General features: G+C 36.3%; 1 protein-coding gene across 1 annotated transcript in view; it reads right to left on the bottom strand.

Annotated features, from left to right (window-relative positions):
- The window catches only part of lt (vacuolar protein sorting-associated protein light), a 286,135-nt gene that overhangs the window by 188,593 nt on the left and 73,547 nt on the right, over positions 1-23,995 (bottom strand). Inside the window, exons 9-11 of the mRNA XM_090383057.1 lie at positions 23,645-23,799; positions 20,365-20,465; positions 3,646-3,778 (exon numbers count right to left, since the gene is read on the bottom strand). Coding sequence (XP_090239183.1) covers positions 3,646-3,778; positions 20,365-20,465; positions 23,645-23,799 — 389 coding nt within the window. The remainder of the gene's footprint in view (positions 1-3,645; positions 3,779-20,364; positions 20,466-23,644; positions 23,800-23,995) is intronic.

The following is a 23,995-nucleotide window of genomic DNA, read 5'->3' as shown; positions in this document are numbered from 1 at the left end:
CAGCAGATGATGAGCATCATCTACTACTTAGTATTGCCAGGTGACAAAGGGTGGTGGTATTCTTCTATGTAATGTGGATTCTCCTTACTTTAGTCCAGATCTAGGTGGTCATCTCCAATATATAAGGTGCAGTGTTTCATGCCTTGCACACTGGAAGGGGGGTATATCCCTCAGGATTTCACTGAAATTTGGTTTCCTTTACTCGAAAATAGGACCTGAGTATTATTTCCAGCAGCACCTTATGGTCCCAGGCAGCAAGTCCTAGCATATCATACCTGGAAGAATGTCTGTGACAAGCCTAAAGGGAAAAAAATGTATGCGCATACGCTGTCCTAAATGACTAAATGTTCCTTTATATCAAGAAAAAAAAAATTAATGATTATAAAATAGCATTACTATAAAGATAAACAGTTATGTCTCCAAGACTATTGCAGAAAATGCAATGAATTGCAATTTTCTATAATGCAATTCATTGTAATGAATTGTATTGTATTCACTGGACTAATTGCAATGAATACAAAGATGACAAAGTCTGATGGGTGTTTTAATGAGACAAGCATATATATAAGCTGTGTTGGGCTATGTTAGAGTTACCAAGAGCAGAAACAGGTGCATGCATACTTACTTATACACTAATGAAAGGAATATACTAAACATATTTCATGAATTTGAAACATTGATTGTCATCAAATGCAGACATTGTAGGGGTATTGAAAACATGGTGCCAAGGGATGTGGAATTTAAGTGAGTACAATGTATGCAGAAGAAAAAAACAAGACAGGAGGAGGATGGGAGGTTATGCTCTTGGTTAAGAAGCATAAAGTATCTATTGCAGTGCATACAATTGATCTGGGTGGCAGTTAAAATGTTGAGTCATTTTGATATGACATAAGCTGTGTTGTTGTTTGTTATTTGGTTTTTAGGAGCATTAGCAACTAAGGCCATATTGCTCCGGGATATGCGGTGGTCATTCCCTGACCTTTCCGTATCCTCCGTATTTGGTGGTGACGGGCTCGAACCCCCAGTCTAATCAAGAAGCGTGTGCTGCACTGCTGCTCCTTCCCACCTGGCTATGGAGGTGCCATGACATAAGCACTGGGAAAACAAAAATAACAATAGCAGTACATTATAAACCAGTGGCGCCTCTGTAGCCAGGTGGGAAGGAGCAGCAGTGTGTAGCACACGCTTCTTGATTAGACCGGGGTTCGAGCCCGTCACCACCAAATACGGAGGATGCGGAAAGGTCAGGGAATGACCACCACATATCCCGGAGCAATATGGCCTTAGTTGCTAATGCTCCTAAAAACCAAATAACAAACAAACAAAACAAAACATTATAAACCAAATACCTGTGATGAGTATAAAGAACAACTACACAGGCAAATAGAGTGAAATATCAAACCAGAATATCTTATAATGAGGGATTTTAACTTTCCAGATCCTGACTGGAACTTGTGGGTTGGTGACTCCCACAATAGAAGAAAATTTTTGGATTTATTAGAAAAGAGAAAGCAATACCTCTTAATTTGTTTATTAGCAGTGACTTTTCATGAACCAGGAATCTCCAGATAAAAGAACCACTAGGTGGCAAAATCATAATATATTAAGTTGGAAGTTACTTAAGGATATAACTGCTGTCAATGATAAAAGTAAGGGTTAAAAAAAAAAAAAAAAAAAAAAAAGTAAGCTTTCATAAAGGTGACTACATTTTTTTTTTTTTTTTTTTTTAAGGAGCATTAGCAACTAAAGCCACATTGCTCTGGGGATATGCGGTGGTCATTCCCTGACCTTTCCGCATCCTCCGTATTTGGTGGTGATGGGCTCAAATCCCAGTCCAATCAAGAAGCTTGTGCTACGCACTGCTGCTCCTGCCCACCTGGCTACAGAGGTGCTGTGACTACAATATGAGCTTAGTTTTTAAACTATTTTCAATGGGAACAACTCATCATGTTACCAAATTCAAATTCTAAATGGAAGCATTCAGGGAAGTAATCACAGAAACTACTAACAGATATGTTCAAAGTACAGACCTAAATGGATCAGATAAATTGATGAGACTAGTGGCAGAGAAGAAAAATGCTTGCAATGATTATAAATCAACAAGGGACACAGACACTACAGTAACCAAGAACCGGTCTGCAATAAAGTTCTAATAAAACAAGCTAAGCAAGATTACGGGAAATCCTTGACTAAGAAATGGCTAAATGCAAAGAAAAGTAGCTAACAATTCTTTGCTTATGTTAGATTACATAAGAAGGAAAGGGACAAAACACATTGGTCCACTGAATGTGAATGGCATAACTACTGATGATTCTGTTTGGTTGATGACAAACTAAATAAATACTTGTATTTTGCATCTTTATTCATGCATGAAGAAGTTTCGGGGATGGGAACAGAAGTTTATCATTTTATAACTGGGAGTTAAGTGATTTACTGACAATGCAGAAGAGAATTTGCTGAAGATAAAAGTAAATAAGGCACCTGGATATCATGGAATCTATCCAATGATATTAAAAGAAAAGGAAACACTAAGGCATTGGATGAAATTATTCAAAAGACAGGATAATAACTACATATGCAATGATGCAAGTACTGGGGTGTTCAAAGGGAAATGTATTAACCATTTTGGATACATTATGAGAAAATATACTGCAAGTGGGTAACCATGTTAACAAGAGAAATAAAATTCTCTAGGCTGGAGATCTACCATGACATGTTGCAGCAGCGCAATAACTTTTAAGGAGGTTTTCTTATATGGATGATCCAGATCTCGCTACCTGATAACAGGTGGTGAGATCTGGATCATCCATATGACCCTTATCAAAATGCCAGTCTATGGAATGGACCTACCCATCATCTCCAGTGAAGGGATAAAAACTTTGACTTGCCAGAGCACAAAATATTATGGCCAAAGTGTTTCTGGACAGAGTGATTTGTGATTCGCTTAGGTAATCTGCTTACTGTGAAGTTTCCCGGGGGTAACACAACTCTAAATTACTAGATGCAAAATCTTAGCCTATTCTAATAAAACAAGAAATATTCAACAAGGAACCATATCATAAAAAAAAAAATTCCAGTTATAGAGCAAAAGCAAAGCTGAATTAATCCTTTTAAGCTAATTACTGTCACTGGTGCATCTATATGGAAAGAGAAGTACTAACATAAAAGTGATGTTACATCAGTATTTTTTTCATCACCATGAAACTGGTGAGCATGGGCTTGGCACACCCAGGGTGCTGAGCTGGATATCATCATTCTTCTCTTTCTTGGTGATTCCCTTCTACTTCTGACTCTTGTGTTCTCTCTCTCTCTCTCTCTCTCTCTCTCTCTCTCTCTCTCTCTCAGGGTAATTCAGAAATTTTTTTTTTTTTTTTTTTGCTGGTGCAACATAAGCCTCAGGCTTCCTTGCACCATATAGCTAATAATAATAATGGCAATAGGAAAAATATCAACACAGCACAGTGAGACACTAGGGATGGTTGAGAGACTAAAAGTTACCAAATGACTGCCAGGCCAAGAGGGTCACATTTCTTGGAGAATGAAAATATTCTTGAGAATTATCACAAAGACATATGTTCAGTTTTATCTATTGTGCTAGATAAATTGGAAACTATAAGTTAAAATGTACATTCTATATTTACAAACCTAGATGATAGTCATTACAGAGGTGTTCTTCATAATTCCGTACACTCAGAATATCATTTGATATAGTGGAATAATCTTCTCCATGTGGTTCTAGAATGCACAACTGGGGACGTGATCCACCTACATTTTCTACCTAAAGAAATATTCAATACAAAGTAACTAACTTAGTAAAGATAACATGTGGCTTTCTTAAAGTAAAAGTTCATTGAGAAATGTCAAGGTGTCACTATTATGTAAAATTCAGAAGTTAGTTCTGTTTAACAAACTGTTATGACAGGACATGTTGAAGAAATATTTTGTGACATTTTTTGAATATTACTTAACTCAGATTAAAAATAATCAATAATCATGCTTTTCATGTGCCAAGTATAATTTCAATTTGCCAATATATGAAGTACAGACACCAACATCTGGGGGGGGAGAACTAATCATCACAAATATAGCATATTATTAGTCACATTACATATGGATATCCTTTAACGTAAACAAAACAATAAAATTGATGCACTTTCCTTTATGCTATTTTATGATGCTCTCATATGGGCAGACCATAGGTTTTCTACAGAGATGGGGATGGATAGTCTAGCAGCCAGTATATATACATATATATTTTTTTTATTTATTTATATATTTTTTAAATACAGTGACATCCTTAATTTTATGACCACTGATTTTACCTAAATTTGTGCACATTTTTAGTAGTCCCAACAAAAATCTTGTATAGCAACTAATTTTTTTAGAGTAGATTTTTTGTTAATTGTTGAATCTATATCTCTTCAGGCAGTGCACTATTTACTCATTTAATCATTAATTTAAGCTGAAAGAATTTGGAAAGGCTATAGCCTCAACCTATAGAGGACATTGACTGTCATTACAAGTGCAAGCAGTAAATTTCAAGCAGCAAGAAATCATAAGTTTTTGAAGACTTTTGCCATTTTATTTACTTAATTGTCATACTACATCGTACTTTATAATCCTAGTCACGCTCATTATTTTACTTTTAATTTAGATTGAGATTTTGTAGGTTACTACTTAATATACGTAAAACCATTGTTTTGTTTGAATCTTGCCATTATTGTTATAGTATAAAGCAAGTGGTAGGAATTCAAATTTTTAATTATGGTAAATGGGCAGCTCTAACACAAAACTAGATAGCATAATATGTATCACCACATTTAGGTATCTACTAGATACTGTAGTATTGATAATTAATAAATTAAATTTATTAATCTTATTAATTTTCATTGTTAATCAATTGAATTCAATCAGATATTATGCCCCAGAGTAGAGCAGCAAAGCAATGGACAAAAAGTAACAAGAGTGCTGTGGCTCGGGGAGAACTGAGGGGTGGAGGCAATTCTCCAATGCATCACAGCCTAAAAAAATGTGCAACTTGTGAAATGTTTGCAGAACTTTCTGGAATAGGACATGATCTAGCCAAGGAGGAAGTCATTGTGTGTGCTAGGTCAGAGAGGGTCAAGAAATTATGTGCCAACTCAGTATTCTGATGGGTGCCGATGAGAGTTTGAAGAGTCGGTTAGATGCCTTTGAAGGTATTAAAGCGGGGGACCCATCAAGCTTTCAGCTGCCCAACTCAACGCAGAGCTCACTCTTGTGTATCAGGCAACACAGAAGCTTCAAGGAAGAATGCACTGGTCCCAGAGGAGCTAGTTATTATCAGTGATTCAATTGTCAGGGAGACGGGTAATACATTGTGCAAAAAGGATAGGTAGAATAGGACCAGGGTATGTCTGCAAGGGACAAAAGTTGATGATGTTGTAGGTCAGATATCATCTTTTAAGGGCAAAAAGTAGGAGATCAGCAGATTTACTTAACAAGTACAGGTCAATATAGAAAAAAAGTTGCAGGTTAGGGTTAAATTCGAAAATGTCTACGATTCTGCCTAGACACGATAGGAGGGAGTATATGATGACCGCCTTGTCAATCGATTCAGGCCTGGAGAGATTGTGCAGGGCTCATGGGGTTGAATTCTTCTCAGCATGGTCTGTGCTTGTTAACAGTAGAGACTGCTTCTACAGGGATGGGACACACTTAAATAGAAGGTGTGCAAGAGTGTTTGTTAGTGCTATTGAGGCAGTGTTAAGTGAATCAGAAAACTGCTAGCTTGAGGAGGGTCCACAGACTAAAAGATCAACAGTAGCCACAGGCAGAAGTGAAAGCGATTCTTGCACTGCTTCCATTAAATTGAGCAGTGACTAGGAGAGCTTGGTGCTGGGGGTTAGAGGGACTTGTGGGAGACTTCATGGAACAAATAATTACTCTAACACAGCCCATGTATTTAAGAGTAAACACAGGTGAATGTATATTTGCATGTATAACAACGCAAGGGGGTCAGAAATTAAATTTGATGAATTTGAGGTGCTGGTCAAAACATCAAAGGCAGATATTGTTTGGATATGTGGTGTGACACAGATATAAGGAATGCAGAATTGAAATTTGGGGAGTACAATGAATACAGAAAGAATAGACAGGATAGGAAGGGAGGAGGGGCTATGCTGTTAGTTAAGAAACACATAAAATCTAAGGAAGTGCATCCAGTTGACATATTTGTACAGTGCAATGCTAAGTCAGTTTGATGTGAGATAACCACTAGGAAAGCAAAAATGAGAGTAGGAGTGTGTTATGGGCCTAATGACTCTAATGAGTACAACAAACAATTGTACAGAGAAATAGAGTGGGTCAGTAAATCTGATTGTCTTATAATGAGGAATTTTAACTTCCCAGATACTGACTGAAACTTGCGAGGTTCCAGTAGCACACTAGCCAGACTTGTAGATTTCTTGGATGATTGTTTTCTGCAGCACCATGTTCGAGAGGTAACCAGAGAGAGTAATACTCTTGATCTGGTTATCAGCAATGATTATTCGTGCATTAAGAATTTGCAGATAAAGGAAACCCTAGATGGCAGTGATTACAGTGTACTGATGTGGGATTTACTTAAAGATATAACTGCCACCAGGGATAAAGGGAAGGTTTTTGCTTTCAGAAAGGTGAACTACAGTGGTCACAGACAGTTCATAAATTTTATACAGTGAAATCAAATAATGATATCAACAGCAAATTCTATATGGAAAGCATTCAAGGACCTTGGAAGCTACTAGGCTTTTCATACCGATTAAGAAATACTGTGTATGGTTTAGGACTAAATGGATTTCAGGTGAACTATGAGACTTGTGGAAGAGAAGAAAAGTGCATGGCATGCATAAAAATTATCAGGGGACACAGAAGCCTATGGTAGATATAAGCTTGTCTGTAATAAAGTCACAAAGGAGGTTCGGCAAGTGAAGGCACATTGCGAGAAATCTTTGGCAATGGATGCTAGGAAAAACAGCAAGGACTTCTTTACTTATATAAGCTGTAGAAGGAAGGGGATGAATCAGGTTGGTTCACTTGATTTTGATGTTTGATAGTTCATGATCCTGCTAAGATAGCTGACAAACTGAATAAGTATTTTGCATCTACATTCACATGTGAGGAATTCTGTAGGGAAGTGAAGGACTGAAGCTTATTAAACTCTAACAGGGAGCTTAATGATTTTGTAATAACTGAGAGCAAAGTGGAGCAGAAATTGTTGAAGTTAAACAAACGAAAGGCACCTGCGGTGGATGAGATCTATGCAGTTATATTAAAGAAGGTGGCAAAGAAAGTAAACACACCCGTAGCCATAATTATGAGAGCATCCTTTGACTCGGGGGGAATTCTCCACAGACTGGAGATGTGCAAACATATCCTCAATTCACAAAGGGTGACACGAGTAATTACAGACCTGTTAGTTTAAGTTCTGTTCTGGGGAAAATAATGAAGTCACTGGTTAAAAAAGCATTGCAGATCATATAGGTAATACTGCAGTAATAATTCAGACACAGCATAGGTTTGTTAAGGGAAAGTCTTGTCTGACAAATCTGATTGGATACTATGATGTGGTTACAAAGAAACTGGATGCAAAAATAATTTTGATATCATATACTTGGATTTCAGGAAATCTTTTGATACTGTTATGCATGAAAGACTACTGTACAAATTTTGCTAAGTACAAGTTTGCTGAGTTGTAAGACACCACAGGGGCCAAGTGTATCATATATACATTATGTACAGACCTGGTAGTTAAGGAGGAAATAACTTCAATTATAGCTGTTTATATTTATAAGGTGGGTAATTAGATTTTTATATTTGATAATATTGAGGGCTTTACTAAAGTGGTAGTAGAGATATGCTAGAGGAAAATGGTTATTAATCAGTTTTTTATATAACATTCTGATGTTATTGATAGTTATGTCCTTATTGCTACAGATAGTTGCTCTCCTAATGTATTATGATAGGATAACATTGGCATGCATTCCTTTAGATATGTTGAATTGCCACTGCATGAGGTTGACAACATTAAAATCAACCTACTGTAATATAGATATCCAGAAATTTGGCTGCAGTACCATTGCTGTTTGTTTTTTCTAAAGTGAGTTCATTGGGATGTAAGTGTCCATATTCCATGAGAGAGATTGGGCAGTTCATTACTGTGATGTCATCTACACTCTGCCACTTCATTAGGTACACGCCTGCTGTGCGTACAAATGGTTTGTCCCACAACGTTGCAAGTCACATGACCACAGTTGTGGATATAAATGCAGTAGAACAACTTTTCTAGTATAAGTTAAGCGTACAAACCATAGCTGTTGTTGTTATTTGGTTTTCTGGAGCATTAGCAACTAAGGCCATATTGCTCCGTGAATATGTGGTAGTCATTCCCTAACCTTTCCTCATCCTCCGTATTTGGTGGTCAAGGGCTCGAACCCCGGCCTAATCGAGAAGTGTGTGCTACGCACTGCTGCTCCTGCCCACCTGGCTACGGAGGCACAACAAACCATATCAAGAATGGGAAAAAAGGAGTGACCTAATGGACTTCAAACACGGCATGGTAGTAGGTGCAATACATGCTGGACAAAGCATCTCTGAAATGCAGTTCTGAACTTTACACACACCACAGTTCCAAGGGTGTATCGAGAATGGTGCAACAAACAGAAAACATCTTCTCAACGGCACTCTTGTGGAAGAAAATCAAAATCGTTTGTGGATGAGAGAGGTCAGAGGAGGATGGCTAGAATTGTGCAAGCAAACAGACAGGCCACAATGTCGCACATCACGTCAGAATACAACCTTGGTGCGACGCATAACAAAATAACACAACGGACCACTAGTCGCACTTTGTCGCGAATGGGCTACAACAGCCAATGGCCACACCTTTGTTATCAATGAAGAACAAGAGAGCACGCCTCCTGTGTGCACAGCAACACCACCACTGGACTATTGAGGATTGGAAAACAGTTGCTTGGTCTGACGAGTCGAAGTTCCTGGTGCATTGTGTTGATGGAAGGCTCAGAATTTGGCAAAAACAACCTGAATCCATAGACCCGACATGTCTGACGACTACTGTGCAAGGTGGTGGGGGGCAGTGTTATGGTGTGGGGAATGTTTTCTTGGCACACGTTGGGGCCATTGATATCCATAGATTCACGTCTGAATGCCACATTAGCAACTAAGCATTAGCAACTAAGGCTATATTGCTGCAGGGATATGGGGTGGTCATTCCCTAACCTTTCCGTATCCTCCGTATTTGGTGGATCACGGGCTCGAACCCCGGTCTAATCAAGAAGCGTGTGCTGCACTGGTCAACAGAAAGCAGATCAAGGGGTATTCCCAATGGGCTCTGGTTCACCTTCTACTGCAGTGGTGTCCAACCTTTTCCCATGCAGGGGACATATTCAAAATTAGAATTCTTTTGGGGGACGCACTTAGTGATTCGAGAAAAATTAGTGTGTTACATTTTCTATATCTTGTTACATGTAAAAGGAAGTTTCTGTTTTCATGTTACCGTTTTTTATTTTCAGGCTATATATAAAAAATGCAAATTCCCAATACTTTTATGTGTAACAAATCTATGTCACTAATTTATTTTTTTAGATTTTATTAAAATTATAAAAATATGACTTTTGTTTTTCAAAAAAATACCTTACTTTTGCCTGCAAATGCTCACTTTAGAAAATTTACAACCTGAAAGGATCACTGCTTAAGATGAATATAAAGTGAATAAAAAAAAAAAAAATAATGATACACCTGAAATTGAAAATATTCGAAAATTTTATTAAGTACAATACACGATTACATTTACTAAACATTTAATGAGAATTTTTTTTTGATAATTAGCAAAATTTTAAATGTTTTAATTCACTTTCTGAGCAGGCAATAGGTTAGACACTGCTATGAATCAACTGTTAAGTGCCCCGTTCGAGAATTAGGAGAGTGTGATTTTCTTTTATGCCGACAAATAATCATCTGTTGTTTTGCGGAAGTGCGTTATTTTTCTGTAAATTTTCCCTATGTCTGTTTACATGGATGGTCACAGTAGCCGAATATCCGAATGACATCGACATTTTGGACAGTTTCAAAAAAAAAAAAAAAAAAAAAAAAAAGAAAGGAAAATAAAAGAAAAAAAAAAATTTTAATTTAAGAACTAGTGACAATATCGATGACGTGAGAAAAAAAAATGAGGACAACGAAGATATTAAACCTTTTAAACATGAAATGTTGGCATTTGGTGAAAATGAAGTTAGAAAACTGTAAATTAGGCTTCAGTTAAATGAAAGAGATACAATTCGTGGCTTTCGAGAATACCTAATTGAAAAGAGGTTTTGGAAAAATTGAAGAGCATTTGATAAACACTCTGAGTACGATACCAATTTCATCAAGTGAATGTGAATGAGGATTTTCACAAATGAATCTGATCGTCAGCCCAACCAGAACTTCGTTGATGACAAAAACAATTTCTTCACTCATCATCATCATCATCAGCCATTTTCAATCCACTGCAGGATGAAGGCCTCTCCAGCAACTTTCCAGTTCCTTCTGTTTTGAGCACTGGCCATGCATATACTACTCAAAAACTCATGAATTTCATCTATCCATCTCCGCCTTTGTCTTCCAGGTTTTCTTCTAGCTCCTCTTGGGTACAATTCTGTTATTTTCTTAGTCCATCTGTCATCATGTCTTCGAGCTATGTGTCCTGCCCAAGACCATTTTGGTTCTTTAGTTTTGATAAGAATGTCCTTTACTTGAGTTTGCTGCCTAATCCACGTGTATCTCTTCTTATCTAACAGTCTGATTCCCAATATAATTCGTTCCATTCTTCGCTGTGTAGTTCTTAGCTTCTCTTCCATTCTTTTGGTGAGTGCCCAAGTTTCACTTCCATAAGTCATGGTGGGGAGTATACATTGATTCATTATTTTACGTTTCAGACAAACTGGGATATTGCTCTTCAGTATGTGACTATATTTCCTGAATGCTATCCATCCAAAATTTATTCTTCTCTTGACTTCCAGCCATTTATCATTATTACAGCTAATAACTTGTCCCAGATAGGTATATGACTCCACCTTTTCAATTACTGCTCCTTCAATCATTATTTCCCTTTCCGTGGCATACTTGTTCATCATTACTTTTGTTTTAGCCATATTCATCTTTAGTCCAAAATCCTTACTAACTGTGCATAACTGATTAAGATTTTCCACTAATTCTTTGGGATCGTGGCTTATGACCACAATGTCATCTGCAAATCGTAAATGGTTTAGGTACTCTCTGTTCACATTGACTCCTTTCTGCGACCAGTCTAATCTTCTGAAAGCTTCCTCAAGGGCAGCAGTAAACAGCTTCGGAGATATTGTGTCTCCTTGTCGAACTCCTTTCTCGATTTTAAATTTGCTACTGTCTTTGTCTAGTCTAATAAAGGATGTAGCACTCTCATATATTTTCTTCAAAATCATAATATATGGAGTATCTATGCCTTGTCTTTCCAGTGCCCGAAACATTGCCTTATGCTGTATGGAGTCAAATGCCTTTTCATAATCCACAAATGCCAGGCATAATGGTGTTTTATATTCATTTGCTTTCTCCATTAGCAGTGATATTACGTTAAGGTGATCCATAGTTGAGAATCCTGTCCTAAAGCCAGCTTGCTCTTTCGGTTGATTCTCATCAAGTATTCTTTCTAATCTGTTAGTAATGACCCTTGTGAACAACTTGTAGATATGGGATAACAAGCTAATTGGTCTATAATTTCCAATTTCTGATTTATCTCCTTTCTTATGCAGCAAAACTATGATTGCATTATTCCACTGCTTAGGCATCGCACCTTTTCTAATGCACGTTGTGAAGAGCCTTGCCAGTTTTTGTGTTATGTCTCTTCCTCCCAATTTTAACAACTCTACAGTAACTTCCTCTTCCCCCGGAGCTTTCCGATTCTTCATTTTCTTCAATGCATGTTCTACTTCATCAGGAAGAATATCAGGTATGTCGTATGTGTTGCTACTTTGCAATCCATCTTCCCCACTGCTGGTATCATTCCCTCGCTCCTTGTATAATTCTCTATAGTAGTCTTCTGCTATTTGAATTATGCCTTCTCTGCTGTTTATAAGTACACCATCGCTATTCTTCAGTTTCAGTATCATTTGTCTTTCTGTATTACTGCTCATGGCTGCTGATTTAAATCCTTTGTTTTCCCTTAATGCTTGTTCTACTTTTCTTGTGTTAAATCTTCTTATGTCCTCTCTGAGTCTCTTTCTAATGGCTTTGCATAACTCAATATACTCAATTTTCTCACTGTCAGTGTTTTTCTTGCTCTTCATTTGTCGTCTTTGGTTCATCATGACAAGTGTTTCTTGACTAATTTTTTCTTCTTTGGATTTCTTTTTCCCTATAGGTTTTTTGGGCTTTATCACTTTCAGAAAGTTGTAATATTCCGCGTCGATATCTTGGTCCTGAGCAGTCTGCAGAAGCTCAAACTTGTTCTTAAGTTCCAGTACATACTGCTTTTTCTCCTCTTCTGTTATCTCAAAGACCTTTGTATTATTTACTCGAGTCAGTTTTTTCCTTTCCTTTCTTACATCTATATCAAGTGTACATCTTACCATTCTGTGATCACTTCCAACATTTACCTTATTCAGGACGGTAACATCAGTCACAATATATCTTCTGTTAGTGAGGATGAAGTTGATTTCATTAGTTGTTAATCCATTTGACTCTTCCATGTCCACTTTCTGTTCACCCTATTCTTGAAAAAAGTGTTCATTACTGACATTCCTTGAAATTCTGCAAATTCCACAAGTCTTTCACCTCTTTTATTTCTTTCACAAATTCCAAAATTTCCTATAGTTCCTCTTTCTGCGCTGTTTTGCCTTTTTCCAACCTTAGCATTGAAGTCCCCCATAATAATAGTGTAGTGGGTTTTCTGCTCATCTAGAAGACTCTCAATTTCAGTGTACATTTCTTCAACCTCTTCATCATCATGGCTCAATGTTGGTGCATAAATCATTATAATCTTTAGCTTGTACCTCTTAGAAATCTGGAGTATTTCTTCACTACTATTTCTTAAAATTATAGGTGGGCCTATAATTTTAAGAAATAGTAGATCGAAGACAAGCTTCGATCCAGCAAATATGTCGATTCATGACTGCTTCAGAAATGTTATTCAGCAACAGATACAAACAGTAAGAAGTCAGCATAGTGTATTGGATGAGTCAATAAAAATTTGGAAATTCTATAAAAACTACTACTAAGTAACAATACAAGGAAATAATTTTTTAGAGTACTGTACTTTTCATGCCCTTTTAATTTTCAATTTTTCCTGATAGCAAAGAATGAGTACTGGCACCTTTTTTTTTTTTTTTTTTACAAAAAAAAAGCACTGTGAAGATGTATTGTGCCTTTACAAGCACGAGGACTACCACTATAAAATTGTAATGGAAGATTTTAATGCGAGAACTAGTAAGATCCAAGATGGGGGAAAGATCAGTCAGCCCATATGGAACTGGAAAAAGAGATGACAGAGGGATTCTACTAATTGAATTTGCTTTGTTCATTCTTCAAGAAACAAGCCCATTGAAAATGGATATGAAAGATTCTCTTGGAAATACTAGTGAAATTGACTGTAAGACCTTCCTGACACAGATATTTCAACCAATAATGACAAAGTCCTTGAGACTATTGTAGACACACCTAATGCAAAACAAGAAAAATCTACTAGAATATCAAAAGAAACAATGGCCATGATGAAAAAGGATGAGAAATGAAGCAAAGTGGTAACATAAGAAACAAGGTAGAAATGTGCAAGACCATAAGAAATTGTATAAAAGAAGAAATGCAGAATTGAAATGGTGAGCTTATCAGAAGAACACTAGAAGAAAATCAAGGACTAAACAAAGCAAAATGAAAAATGGTTACTAACAAGAGTCAAATGTCTGGCTTTGAAGCTTGAGGATGGCACAACAACAAATACTAAAATGAGTGGAAGAATTTTATTGAAATCTTTATAAGGTTAAAGGACAACTGGATCAAACACTACATGCAGAAGCTGTACCAGAAATTTTGGTGGAAGAAGTAGATGCTATAAAATCTATGGAAAATGGCAAAACAGCAGGACCCAATAAAGTAACTGTTAAAACGTTGAAAGCCAGCCAGTATATAAAGCTCTAGCCAAACTATTTTCAAAATGCCTTCTACTTAACCAAGTAAAACATGGACATTGAATTCCAAAGCTTTACAAAAACTGAGGGTCACACAAAGAAGTATGGAGCACTGAATTTTGAATGTAATCAAAAGAGACCGAAAGACATATGCATAGATTTGCCAACAAACCAAAATCTATGACATCATTGAAAGAACAAAATGTTTAAAATGGGAATGGGCATGTCACATATCAAAAATAACTGACAATAAATGGACCAAATGAATTTTGGAATGGATACCACTTGACTCTAAACACCCAAGAAAAAGACCAAAGATGAAGTGGAGCAGTGAAACTTGCTGGTGTAAAATGGCAAGAGAAAGCACAAGGTTGCAGTTGCTGGAAATGTGTTGAGGAAGAATTCATCCTGCAGTGGATTGACAATGGCTGAAGATGATGATATCTATATTTATAGATGAATGTGAATGAATTTACTAAATTTAATATTTATAGCATTTTTGCAATAAATTAATATTTAAGCTTTACTTTACTTTTTTGTCAATTTTAATTGTATGCACATATAGGCATAAAGTATTACTACTATTTCTTTGTTTGTTATTTGGTTTTTAGGAGCATTAGCAACTAAGGCCATATTGCTCCGTGAATATGCAGTGGTCATTCCTGACCTTTCCGCATCCTCCGTATTTTGTGGTGATGGGCTCGAACCCCGGTCTAATCAAGAAGCGTGTGCTACGCACTGCTGCTCCTTCCCACCTGGCTACGGAGGCGCCTAGTATTACTACTAATGTGGCTTTTGGTCATTTACCATTTCTAGGTGTATATTATTTTGGCCATGCAATTATTGCCTGTCCTGACTTTTGTTTATTAGTTACCCTCATACAACTTTACAATAATGTGTGAGCAAATGATATTTAACTATTCTGCATTTGGATTAGTATTTTACTTTTCATTTTATTTTAGAATTGAACAAGTCATGCACAAAGAGAGGATCCATTTAGAGTCATATACAATAGCAGTAAAACACTAACAAATAACAATAAAGCTTGATACAGCAGTGGTTAAATGTGCAACTGCAGCAATAGCATGTGTTTCAGTGGATCATGTGACTGCTAAATACAGTTAACAATTGTATTCATCATTGAAATGATTAATTTTAAGCTCTTTTGACCCAGTATAAGTGCTGGAATATGAAGAGATTTATTTATTTATTTTTCGGTTATAACAATAAACTATATAGGATTTACTGAGGTTAAAAAAAAAAAAAAAGGGAGTTGCTACTTAATTTTTAATTAATGATAAGATTAACAGTAACATTTTAATGGGGGGGGGGGGTATTTGGTTTTTAGGAGCATTAGCAACTAAGGCCATATTGCTCCGGGGATATGCAGTGGTCATTCCCTGACCTTTCCGCATCCTCCGTATTTGGTGGTCACGGGCTTGAACCCTGGTCTAATCAAGAAGCATGTGCTACCCACTGCTGCTCCTGCCCACCTGGCTATGGAGGCACCAGGGGGAAGGTGCACGTGCATGCACACACACACGATCTAACTAACTAAAGTATATATTCTTTTAAAAATATGAATATGTATTCATTATGAATAAATATGAATGTCTTCTTTGAAAGGAAAATGATGCACATTAGAAACAGCACTTGAACATAACTGAGAATTAGCACAGATGACTTAAACCTGTAAGAGGGAATAATTAACAATAGATATAATATTCATAGTGGCAATGCAAGAAAGCAAGAAAGCTTATACAGAATCACCAAAAACAAAAAAAAAAAAAAAGCATTATCTATCCCCTCAAATAATTTGTCTAATCCTTCCTTAAATAACTTTCACAACATCAGATGGAAACTTGACAATCAAACTCACCAACAAACAATTACTCCCTGGGCAAAAGCAAAATTTTTTGCATATCTATCTGCAACCATCCTTGGATCTTACTTGCTTGACCAATCAAATTGGTCAGGCAAGACTTCCCCTTAACAAAACCATGCTGTGTCCGAGCTATAACTGAAGTCTTGTCTAGATGATCCTGCAGTGCTTCTTTAATCAGTGCCTCCATTAATTTTCCTGGAACAGAAGTTAAATTCACAGGTCTATAATTACTTGTGTCAGCCTTGGATCCTCCTTTGTGAATTGTGGTTACATTTGCACATCTCCAGTCTATGGGTACCTCCCATGAGTCCAAGGAAGCTCGCATAATTATGGCTAAGGGTTTGCTTACTTCTTTTGCTGCCTTCTTTAATATAACTGGATAGATCCCATCCACCCCAGGTGCCTTTCTTGTGTTTATCTTCAATAATTTCTCCTCCACTTTACTCTCAGTTATTACAAGATTATCTAGCTTACTGCCAGAGTTGAATACACCTCTGGCATTCCCCTCACTGAATAACTCCTCATGTGTGAATGTAGATGCAAAATATTCATTTAGTTTGTTAGCTACCTGAGCAGGATCATCAACGGTTGACCCATCGATATCAAGTGGACCAATCTGATTCATCCCCTTCCTTCTAGAGTTTACATAAGTAAAGAACTCTTTGCTGTTTTTCTTTGCATCCCTTGCCAAAGATTTCTCGTAATCTGCCTTCGCCTGCCTAACCTCCTTTCTAACTTGGTTACAGATCAACTTATATCTATCATAGGCTTCTGTATCACGTGTTAATTTATATGTATCCCATGCATTTTTCTTCTCTGCCATATGTCTCATTAGTTCATCTGACATCCATTTAGGCCTAAACCTTGAACAATATTTCTTAGTTGGTATATAAAGCCTAGTAACTTCCAAGGTAAGTTCTTTGAATGCTTCCCATTTTGAATTTGCTGTTGGTAACATCATCAGTTGGTCCCACTCTATAGAATTTAAATACTGTCCAGACCATCGTAGTCACCTTTACGAAAGAAATAACCCTTCCCTTTATCCCTGATGGTAGTTACCTCTTTGAGTAAATCCCACTTCAGCACACTGTGATCACTGCCACCTAATGGTTCCTCTATCTGCAGATTCTTAATGCATGAAGAATCACTACTGATAATCAAATCAAGAGTATTACTCCCTCTAGTTGCCTCCCAAACATGCTGATGTAGAAAACAATCATCTAATAAATCCACAAAAGTCTTGCTTTTTGTGTGTGAGTGACCAACCCACAAATTCCAGTCAATATCTGGGAAATTAAAATCCCCCATTATAAGACTCTCTGATTTACTGGTCCACTCTATTTCCCTGTACAGTTTCTTATTATACTCATCAGAGTCATTAGGCCTATAGCACACTCCTACTCTCAATTTTGATCTCCCAATGCTTATGCACACCAAACTGACTCGACACTGCGCTGTCTAGCGATGTCGACTGGCTTCACTTCCTTGGATTTTGTGTTTCTTAACTAATAGCATAACCCCTCCTCCCTTCCTATCCTGTCTGTAGACGTTGTACTCCCCAAATTCCAGTTCTGCATTCCTTATATCTGTGTGACACGACGTCTTTGATATCCCAACAATATCCGCTGTTGTTGTTGTTGTTATTTGAAAGCTATTGGCGCAAGAGCAGCTTAGGCTATAATGCGCCTAGCCTAGGTAGAACAGTTTCGTATATCAGCATTTTTTCACTTTCCTTGTCGTTTATGGCAAAACAAAGGTTCTGCTATATATATTTGTGTAGCTTCTCTATAAATGGTATACTATTAATTTTATATGTTTTGAAAGTATCCAGTTAACTTAAGGAAGGAGAAAACTTCAGTAATATTTGGCCAGTCATCTAAAATTGTTTTAAGAATTAGGTTGTTTTGTTTATTCATTATTGACTGAAAGGCTCTTTGACATTCTCTATGAAATTTTAGACAGTTCACCATGAAGTGATGTATAGTCAGCGGAACTTGACAGTTTTGGAATTGAGGGGGTCTTCACCTCTGAGTAGGTAAGAGTGAGTCATATGTGTATGCCCGATTCACAATTGAGTGAGGATCACTTCTTCCTGTCTATTCGATCGGAAGCTAGTAGGCCACGGTCGAAGTGTTTCTTTAATTAGACAAAGTTTGTTTTAGTCTGATCTAGCCAGTGTTGTTCCCATTGTTTTATACTGCTTTCTTTCGTGGATCAAGGAATTAATCTGTAATCTGTATATGGCATTGTGTGAAAGGCATAATCAGAGGTGGAAGCTTCTTTTGCTGCTTTGTCTGCTCTTTCGTTTCCAGTTATTCCTGTGTGGCTTGGGATCCAGCAGAATCTGATATTGTGATTTCTTTGTAATAGCATTGATACTGAAAATTGGATATGTTGTAGGATTGGGTGTCCTTTGGTATTTGCATTCTGCAAGGCAATAACAGAGCTAAGTGAGTCCGTGAAAATAATGCTGTTTGCTATCTGTTTATGTTTGATTTGGTTTATAGTCATTGAAATGGCTTGTAATTCGGCAGTAAAAATACCGTATTCTTTTGGGAGTTGTTGGATGAAGGTACAATCCTCAAAATGAATTGCAGCTCCTACACAAGTCTCTGATTTAGATCCATCTGTATACATGAAAGTGTGATGTGGATATTGTTCTTTGTATGCAGCATATAACTGCTGGTAGTTTTTTCTTGATACAGTGTTTTTCCCCCAGGTTTGAATATACATATCATTGCAACAGCTACGTTGTCATAATCAAGCTCTCAGCTTAGTAGTAAATCTTTCAGACGGACGTTGGCAGGTCGATTCATCCGTGGATGGGCTTGGTATATGTTTTCCCAGTTATATGAAAACAGAAAATCTCTATTTGGATGATCACTGATAGATTTTTATCTTGACGGCATAGTGTAATAACAAGTTCTGTCATCTAAGCTCTAATGAAGATTCATGGGCTTCTGCATAAAGGCTTTGTATAGGTGAAGTTCGAAAAGCTCCGAGTGCTATACGGAGTGCACTGTGGTGTATGGGGTCTAACCATCTCAAAGCACTTGGTTTCGCCGAGTCGTAAACAGCTGCTCCATAATCAATATCCGCCTTTGATGCTTTGAGCAATACCTCAAAATCATCAAATTTATTTACCAAACTCCTAGCATTGGTGTACACACAAGTATACATGCACCTGTTCTTTTTCTTAGCTACCCTAACACAACCCACGTGTTTTCTTGTACCGCAATGACTCCCAGCAGTCTCTGAAATATCCTGCATCTTGTTTTCCAGGCTTCTGCTCATTCCAATAGAAGCAGTGCAAGAATCAAATCAAGGGGGAGACATTTGCACATCTTCACTTTATAGGGATGCACTGAATTCAAGGATGATCTGATAATGGTAAGGTATATTTAGCTGTTTTTTGGCTTTTTTTTTTATTATAACTGGATAGATTCTGTCAGCAATCTTTTAATTCCCATTTATAATTTTGTATACCTCAGTATCCCTGCCCCTAAAAACTTCATGTGTGAATGTAGATGCAAAATATTTATTCAGTTTGTGAGCAACCTGAAGAGGATCATTAACAGTTATATCTGGGGGTTTAATTCTATTTTGTGTATACTAAGAAGAAAAAAGATAACACAACATTTCCATATACTAGAAGAACATACCTTCAACCTTTAGCAGCTAAAGATCCTTGCTGTTGAAAGACACTGGAAAAGAAGAGACTTATCAAACTTTAAAATTAAATCAAACCTAGTCAACACTAAGAAAGAAGAACCTCGCTCCTTTCTCTCCATTCCCCTCCACCAGCTGCACTATACTTTTCTATACAACTCCCCTTCAACTGTAGCAGAAATCCGCCCGAACAAATACCTTGGAACCTAGCAAAAACAAATTTTTTGACACCCAAAATCTATTTGTCTGATAAATTTTAATAACTAAACTGAAGCCAAATACAGTAAATTCCCATTACAGTGCTTTTAAAGGAACTGAAAACAGAGTGTTATAATGGGAATTAACTGCATGTGACCAGAAGAAAGGAGCATTAAATGTGGGACAGCAGTATAAGTGGGAGCATTAGAATGGAAGTTTGCTATTCGTGTTATCTGTTAACTGTTCATAACTTTTCTATCTTCTACTTAAAAGTTATATTTAACATATAATTAAAATTTTAAAAAATTAAAATATGGAAATCTGACTTCAAAGAGGAGGCCAATTTTCACTGTTTTAAAGTTAATGCTAATGTATAATGCAAAGCATATTTCAAAATTCTATTTTTGCATATTTCATATGATTTTTTATGCAGCTTACTTGTTTTTTTCCGCCTTGTTCTTTCATCAATGAAAGCGATACCACATGATTTTCCATCGCAGCAATTCCACAGATAAAAAAATCAGTAGTAAAGAGTGAAACTGAGGTTAAAAAAAAAAAAAAAAAATGGCATAAGGCATAATAAGGTTACACTGTCATGACATAGCATTAAACAGATAATATATAAATTATCTTATTAAATAAACAAGTTTTAGAATCCCAAATGGTTCTATTTTAACTGCTGAAATCTTAGAATTCATAAAAAGAAATGAGAATTTTAAATATTTTAAGTATCATAATAAAATGGAAATCTGAATGATCCTATTTCAGTCTGAAATTCTAACATAACAATAAAGACATCATGCAGAAATGACTAAACTCAGCTTTAATGAGGAAACAAAGTATAAACATCATTTACCTTATTTTTTACCTATAGTAATAATGTGAAAGTTAGTGCAATTGCATCATTTCAGTACATAGCCAACTACTTTAGTTATAAATTGGCATCATCAGGTTTATCTCATATTGGGAATACCTTCACTACGAGTTGCCATGATACTGCACTACCTCGAATAAGTAATGCTTCACCATAGGAGAAGACTATTGTTACTTATTCTCAGTGGATACCATCACCCATATGGCACCGTTTTGGAGGTTATTGGTCCCTCATCAGTGGGTGGGCAGATACCCTGGTGTTGCAAAGATGACAACCCAGTTGCACAATATGAGAGATGCCTGATGGTGTGGAGTAATTTAGATTATGGTATTTTGCAACCCGTACGAATAAATGGAGGTATTGTGAAAATATCATAATGTGATCCAAATAACATACTGGTTTTTTTTTTTGGTTCTTCATTCCAAGACCTCAGAAGTTGAAATTTTATTTTTATAATGGAAATTCTATTAGTTTTATATAGAATTTATGTCAAATAAGCACAACACAAAAATCATTTTTAACTAAAGGATGGAAAAACAAAACGTGTGGTCAACACATTTACAAATGCTACTATTGGCTGAGAGGAAGGACTATGCAGTCTGGTTGGAAAATGCACCACACTTTCATCGTTATCATTTGTTCAGTGCCGACTGGGCTAGCCGGGTAGGTAAAGTGCCTGCCTGGTAACCCAAAGGTCGCGGGTTCGATTCCCGCCTCGGGCTGGATATCACGATGGTGCCGAACCAACCGGTTGGTTGGATATCCCGGCCACGATACACGAAGGAAGCAAGAAAAAAACTGGTTCCTTCGTGTATTGATCACATCATACGAAATAAATAAATAAATAAATTTGTTCAGTTATAAGAATCAATTTTGAAAGCCTTTGTGATAATTTTCTTAATCACATTTCTGAAAGTCACGACCATAAAACAATAAAAGAAATTTGCACATTCTGGTTTATTGGACTTTTCTGTTAGTGCAATCTATTATAAATGGGTAGTAAACCTGATCTTATTGCCTTTGCAATAATACTGATAACTGGAATTGTGTGGGTTTTTATGTTATCATGGTGAAATGTGTTTCCCCTTGGCTGAAATCTTCAGTCATATAAAAAACATAAATAACTTTTCAAAATCTCTTCTCTTCATTCCTATTTACTTATTACAATGATAAAGGGAAAGCAACCAGTGGAAAATGCAAGTGGTGACAGTGTCAGAAATGAAACAAAACTGATTTAGAAATGAAGATGAAAATGATTAAGAAGTAAGAAGCAGGACAAAGTTTGTCATCTATTGCACGGGAACTAGGTCTCGCTGCTTCAACAATGAATTCTATTTTAAAGGACAGTGCGTGTATAAAAGAACATGTTAATGGATCAATGCATTTAAGATCAACAGTGATCAAAAAACAGTGTTCAGGTGCTACTTCTATCAGGTGCTATTAATAATATGGAGGGAAAATCAGATTCAGAAACAAGTGCCTCTGCGTCTAATGGCCATTCAAGCAAAAGCAAGTATTTATGAAGATATTAAGGATAAGTCCGGCCAGTGTCGTAACTAGAAAAAGTGGGCCCTATGCAAAGTTTAGTATGGGCCCCCTGAAAATATTGAGTAATACTATACTCAATAATAATTACCCCCAATAAATGGGCCACTACCCTAATAAGTAGGCCCCTATTTGACTTTAGCCCCATAGTTACAAATCCTTAAAAACTGCCCTAGAAGCAGCAGCTACGCTAATACCATTTCACCTCTGTTCACTGCAGTTTCACTTGTGCTCTGCAGCTAGCTAACAATGAACATGCTTTGTGTGAAAAAAAATTATTGTTTGCAGACATAGTAAATTTTATCATAACTAAAAATTTTATCATAAAATTTTAATCATGTGAAAAAATTTTATCATAACTAAAAAAAAAAAAAAAAAAAAAACCTTACATTTTTACTCAATTAAATTTTTTTCTGTTTTGGGTAGGAGGGCAGCGAGTCCCTTTTGGTCATGGGTCCCAATGCAGTGCATTGGGGCCCACAACTGAAAACTCAGTGGCGTAACTATGCATTGGCATAGTTATGTCACAGAGTACAGTGAACTCCAAGCCAAGTTCGTGGCAAGCAATGGGTGATTTAATAGGTTCAAGCATCATGCTGGTTTCCACAATGTTAAAGTAAAATTTTTGTAAGGGACACTTTTGTAATTTTGAACACTTTTGAAATTTTTCCTGTGCATGAGATAAAAAAATTTAATAAATAATTCTATTTACATGTTTGTCAAACATTTCTTTTTTTTCTTCAATCAAATTCAGTACGCATAATTGTGTGCTGCCTATGCCTTTAGGGAAATTCCGACTTACGTAAAATTCAACTTACGTAGAGTTCCGCAGAACGCAACTCTTATGTAAGTTGGGTAGTGGCTGTATTTATTTAAAAGAAAGTATTCACCTTCTTTTATATAAATAATTTTCGGAGGAGCTATTTATTTGGAAGTAGTAAAATAGCAGGATAACATGAAGAGGTAAAACTGACTGACTGAGAAAATTAAAGCCATCTTTATTTCTTTCATGTAAAAAAAAAAAAAAAAAAAAACAGAAAGAAAGATAAGCAAAGTTATCACTATCAGTAGTAATCCTACATTCTTTCTCTTAATGAGGAAGAATATAAGTTTACTATGGATAACCACTCATGTTTATTCCTTAACACCACCAAAAAATAAAATTTTGATATGAAGGTGTTGTATGACTTCAAATCACTCAATATAAAATAATAACAATAGAATCATTAAAATATAAATTGTATATGTAAATATAAATCCCATTGATGGAGATGTGATCTTTGGTTTATAGGAACTTACCAATTTCTAAAAAGTGACTTCTTACATTTTTGGTTACTGGTACTTCTTGCGCTCTCTCCTGCACCACACATATCTTGACTGTATCAGCCCAACCGATAAGTAAAGTTTTGTCATCCTTCCAAAATAAATTACAGCGATACAAGTCTGTCCTAATACTGTAAACAATGAAAAAGATTCAGTACTGTGTATGCATAATCATTCAAAAAAAAAACTACTATCTAAATTCTAAAAAAATAGAAAATAAATTGTTAACAAGAGACTGCTTCTACAGGGATGGGATACACTTAAATAGAAAGTGTGCAAGAATATTTGCTGATCCTATTGAGGCAGTGTTAGGTGGGTTGGAAAACT

This window comes from Mastigoproctus giganteus, chromosome 10 (genome assembly GCF_048544385.1).
Source record: "Mastigoproctus giganteus isolate SK-2022 chromosome 10, ASM4854438v1, whole genome shotgun sequence".
Classification (NCBI taxonomy): domain Eukaryota; kingdom Metazoa; phylum Arthropoda; class Arachnida; order Uropygi; family Thelyphonidae; genus Mastigoproctus; species Mastigoproctus giganteus.
This window is presented reverse-complemented; position numbering and strand designations above follow the sequence as displayed.